The 5,000-nt window shown below is 43.8% G+C and overlaps 1 protein-coding gene across 4 annotated transcripts in view; it reads left to right on the forward strand.

The window, feature by feature from the left end:
- Window positions 1-5,000, forward strand: part of slc4a10a (solute carrier family 4 member 10a) — a 34,785-nt gene that overhangs the window by 21,915 nt on the left and 7,870 nt on the right. For all 4 annotated transcript variants that reach the window (XM_066648114.1, XM_066648111.1, XM_066648112.1 and 1 more), the window contains 9 exons: window positions 159-247; window positions 454-611; window positions 868-955; window positions 2,421-2,567; window positions 3,054-3,154; window positions 3,605-3,779; window positions 3,889-4,022; window positions 4,293-4,538; window positions 4,660-4,765. In XM_066648114.1, coding sequence (XP_066504211.1) covers window positions 159-247; window positions 454-611; window positions 868-955; window positions 2,421-2,567; window positions 3,054-3,154; window positions 3,605-3,779; window positions 3,889-4,022; window positions 4,293-4,538; window positions 4,660-4,765 — 1,244 coding nt within the window. The remainder of the gene's footprint in view (window positions 1-158; window positions 248-453; window positions 612-867; window positions 956-2,420; window positions 2,568-3,053; window positions 3,155-3,604; window positions 3,780-3,888; window positions 4,023-4,292; window positions 4,539-4,659; window positions 4,766-5,000) is intronic.

A 5,000-nucleotide genomic window follows, 5' to 3' on the forward strand; every position in this document is an offset into this window, starting at 1 on the left:
TGTAGTCTGTGTTCATCACACTGTTTATCCTGAATTGTTGCTATCAGAATATACACAATTCCCTTGGTATTTCTGTGAAGTAGTTTTCAGGGGAGCTGTAACTCCTGGTTTTCAAATGCTTAGTAGTGAGCTCAAGGCATGGTCTCTGCTTTCCTCAGGTCAAATGGTTTCTCCTCAGTCACAGCCCTCCTGCACAGAGGCCCGAAGTGATGGCAGCCGAGAGAATAGTGCAGTGGACTTTAGTAAGGTAAAGCTCAATCTGACATCCACTTAAATTTGCTGATAACATTTCATTTCATTCACATGCACTGAAATTAATATACGACTTACATGAAGCTAATTGAAGTGTTTGAATAACAAATGTGTTCTCAGGGCAAGCAAAGACCTTTAGCAGGTATTCCAGGTCTATTGCAGTGTTAGTGATTTAATTCCACCTTGTTTTGAAATCTGCAGATAGATCTTCATTTCATGAAGAAGATCCCACCAGGGGCGGAGGCCTCAAACATCCTGGTTGGTGAACTGGAGTTCCTGGAGAAGCCAGTGGTGGCCTTTGTGCGTCTCTCCCCTGCTGTGCTCCTCAATGGCCTGGCTGAAGTACCCATTACCACAAGGTGAGAGCCAGGAAGACCGTGCCTTAAAAAAGGCACATTCAGAACTCACACAGTTGGATCTGAATAAAGGGAATTTGGCGATTGAGAACAGGTTGAGTACAGTGTGAAATATCTCTCCACATTTAGGGCCCTCGTGTTTGAATAGTTTATTTGAATTGTTTTATTAAGATACATTTCAGAAAGGTTCTTCTGTAAAAGTTACTGAAAAACAGCATCAAACCTTCAACCAAAAAATCATAATGTGTTTATTTTCCAGGTTTCTTTTTATACTGCTGGGGCCTTTGGGCAAAGGGCCACAGTATCACGAGATTGGTCGATCCATTGCCACACTAATGACGGATGAGGTCAGTGTCTTCTCCTTCCCACACTTACTTATTCCCACACTTACTCCAATACTTATCTTAGAACGAAAATCCTTTCTAATAAGAAATAATTATAATAAAAAACTAACCTCGATTCAAGTGACAATACTGGTCATTTGAACATGTCAATCAAATAAGAATAATAATAATAATGTCAATTAGTGAGAGCCCTGAGCTTGTTTCTCTGCAACGAGCCGGTCCCATCTCGGGGTAATGAGAGACAGTGACACCCGAAGTGTGTTCCGTACGTCCAGTCTGTTCCGTAGTTTCGTTTTGGTTGCGGTCACTGCAGAAAATCCTGCTTCACAAAGACAGGTGGTTGGAAATGGAGGCAGGACTTTCAATGCTTTTTGGGTGATCTCAGGGTTATTCTGCCTTGATTTTAACCCAGAACACTGGCACAGATGTTGTTTGAAACATACTTTTAAGGCCACCGTCATTTGCAATGTGCAGCAGTTGATCCTCTTCTAGCACGGACAGGCTCCATTCACCAGGTTTGTTTACAAATGGGTCGCGGATCCATTCTCTCGCCGTCCGTGGGTTATTCCACACAGAAGTCACTTTTCAAAATAAAACATCAACATTTAGACTGATAATCAATTAAAAAATAATAAAAATTCAAACGTTCTGTGTGGCCCAGTACCTAATGGCCCATGGCCCGGTAACGGGTCACGACCCAGTGGTTGGGGACCGCTGCTGTATAAGATACTTATATAAACTTGCCTGGAAAACCGAACTCATTCATTCATTCATTATCTGTAACCCTTATCCAATTCAGGGTCGGGGTGGGTCCAGAGCCTACCTGGAATCATTGGGCGCAAGGCGGGAATACACCCTGGAGGGGGCGCCAGTCTTTCACAGGGCAACACACACTCACACACTCACACCTACGGACACTTTTGAGTTGCCAATCCACCTACCAACGTGTGTTTTTGGACTGTGGGAGGAAAATAGAAGCACCCGGAGGAAACCCACGCAGACACAGGGAGAACACACCACACTCCTCACAGACAGTCACCCGGAGGAAACCCACGCAGACACTGGGAGAACACACCACACTCCTCACAGACAGTCACCCGGAGGAAACCCACGCGGACACTGGGAGAACACACCACACTCCTCACAGACAGTCACCCGGAGCGGGAATCGAACCCACAACCACCAGGTCCCTGGAGCTGTGTGACTGCGACACGTACCTGCTGCTCCACCGTGCCGCCCAAAACCGAACTCTTAAAGGGTAAATAACTGAATAATGGTGTACATGGAATTGACACTTAAAAATGATGCAGACCACCAAAACTGTCTGCTTAAGGGTCTTTTTGACTTGAAATTAGACCAAAGAAAGGATGGTCTGGGTTTGGTACCGTATTGTATTTATCCATGTGTGTTTTTCTCTGTAAGCATTTTTACGTTTTCTAATTGCCTGTCTGTTTATCTCCTCTTCTAGGTGTTTCATGATGTTGCGTATAAGGCAAAGGACCGCAGTGACCTGGTCGCTGGTATTGATGAGTTTTTGGACCAAGTAACAGTGCTGCCCCCAGGAGAATGGGACCCCACGATCAGAATAGAACCGCCCAAGAATGTGCCCTCTCAGGTACTTTCTTAAAACATCCTTTCATGCAACTTCTGCCTTCTTAAAAGAACATAACATTTTAACCTAAAAATGACAGCTTCAAAACCATTGTGATGCTTCACTGACCTGTAACATGGAGAATAGAGCTTCTGTTGACACTACTGTGGGGTAAGCACTGAAGAAACTGCACTATGTACCTTGTGGAGGAGCGTAAGAATCCACCCCCTCCACACTGATTGCAGTACAGTGCTGTCAAAATGAACTACACTAGAGCCCCAGGAGTGTTCCTTTAAAGCTGGGTTACTACTCTTCTTTTCATAGTCTTTCTATAGACTTTCAAAATGGCTCTTGTATGAATGATACACCTGAATGCTTTTCAACACCACGAGTCACTCCTGATAGAAACTAATCTGATTATCATGTATTGAACGATGAGGGTGTATTGTTTTGAAAGTGGTGAGTGGTGATTAAGGTTAATGAAATTGCTTGAATGATGTAATTCTGTAGGAGAAAAGGAAAATTCCTCCCTTACCTAATGGAGTGACTGATCTAGGAGAAGAAGAAGAACACGGAGGCCATGGGGGACCTGAATTACAGCGCACAGGAAAGTGAGTCTGTGTGCTTGTGTGGTTATTGTGTGTCCGTCTTTGGGAAAGTGAGGCACTGTCTGAGAGGTTCTCTGTTTTTCTTGTCTCCTTCGTCAGCTCTTTTGTTTGTATTCTCTTCCCTGTACTAAATCTAGTCAGTCTAACAGAGGGCAGACAGCCCCCTTACACTGAGTGTCTCACTCAACCCTGCGTTTGTATTCATCCGACACCTCTATAAATATTTTCCTCTCAGTCGGGCTGCGTACAATGGATGACTCTCATCTGTTTCACTCTTTTAGAATCCATTCAAACAGATTGGGATGTAGATGAAACATTCAGTACGATGCAAAATCACAGACCATCCTTCATTTATCAGTTGTATTCCACACAATTACAGCCTTTTAAAAGAGAAATCATTTTTTCAGAAGAATTGTTGAGGTGGAAGTGTTCTTTTGGTGTGATATTTTCCAGGTTTTTTGGAGGCTTCTTCCTGGATATAAAGCGCAAGGCTCCACACTACCTGTCTGACTACACAGACGCCATCAGTCTACAGTGTCTGGCATCATTCCTCTTCCTGTACTGCGCCTGCATGTCTCCCGTCATCACTTTTGGAGGACTACTGGGAGAAGCCACAGAGGGTCGCATAGTGAGAACATGCTTTCTAATTATAACTCATATATAGAGCATACAGATAGAGGCATAAAGTAAAAAGTGCAGAAATGCAGCACATGATCTCTGTCTCTGACTTTTCTTAGAGTGCCATAGAGTCTCTGTTTGGTGCCTCTATGACTGGGATTGCATACTCTCTATTTGCTGGACAGCCGCTTACTATCTTGGGCAGCACAGGGCCTGTATTGGTCTTTGAGAAGATCCTCTTCAAATTTTGCAAGTACGTTTCACAATTGTTATTCCTGTTCTTAACAAGACAATCTCATCTGGAATTGGACCTTTCTGTGCGCTACCATGTTTTGTATTACTGTATAAAAGAAGATGCTGGCTTTCTTGGTAGATGCAGTTTCTTAACAAGCATGTGCTCACATTCAGAATGGAACTGAGATGACTGTTGATAATAAAGAGTGAACACTGAGAATATCTGAAGGTATATGGCAGTAGTTTAGCATTTCTGAGTGCTTACAGGCCAGTTTGTTTGTTTCTTCAGGGACTATGGCCTGTCTTACCTCTCCTTGCGTGTGTGTATTGGGCTGTGGACAGCTTTCTTCTGTCTGCTGTTGGTTGCCACGGACGCCAGTTCACTGGTGTGTTATATCACACGGTTCACAGAGGAAGCCTTTGCAGCACTTATCTGTATCATCTTCATCTACGAGGCTCTGGAGAAGCTTGTGCATTTGGGAGAGACCTACGCTTTCAACATGCACAATGACCTCAACAAGCTCACACAGTACTCGTGAGTACACACACACTCACACACATGAAAAAAGGGGACACGTCGGTGTCATCATCACCACATCTACACGTCTTTTATTTGTGACTGCGATCTCCTCTAAACTGTGTGTTGTTTCTGTTAGGTGTGTGTGCACAGAGCCAAAAGATCCCAGCAATTCTACTTTGAGTTACTGGCAAGAGAAGAACATCACCAGCTCTGAAGTTGATTGGCTAGGCCTGGATGTCAAGGTGAGGACAGGGCTGCGGGCAAAATTTCAATCCACTTACTAATTGGTCATATTCATACCTTGTGAGATATCATTTAATCAGACAGTCCTCTTTTGTGCAGTGTATAATTAGTCTTATTAAAGACAGTACAGTCCAGTACACAGCACTCCAGTATAGACTGAACACTTATCTTGTGCAACTCCCAGAGAGAGAGAGAGAGAGAGAGAGAGAGAAAGAGAGAGAGAGAGAGAGAGAA

The sequence above is a fragment of the Hoplias malabaricus genome, chromosome 16, assembly GCF_029633855.1.
Source record: "Hoplias malabaricus isolate fHopMal1 chromosome 16, fHopMal1.hap1, whole genome shotgun sequence".
Lineage (NCBI taxonomy): Eukaryota > Metazoa > Chordata > Actinopteri > Characiformes > Erythrinidae > Hoplias > Hoplias malabaricus.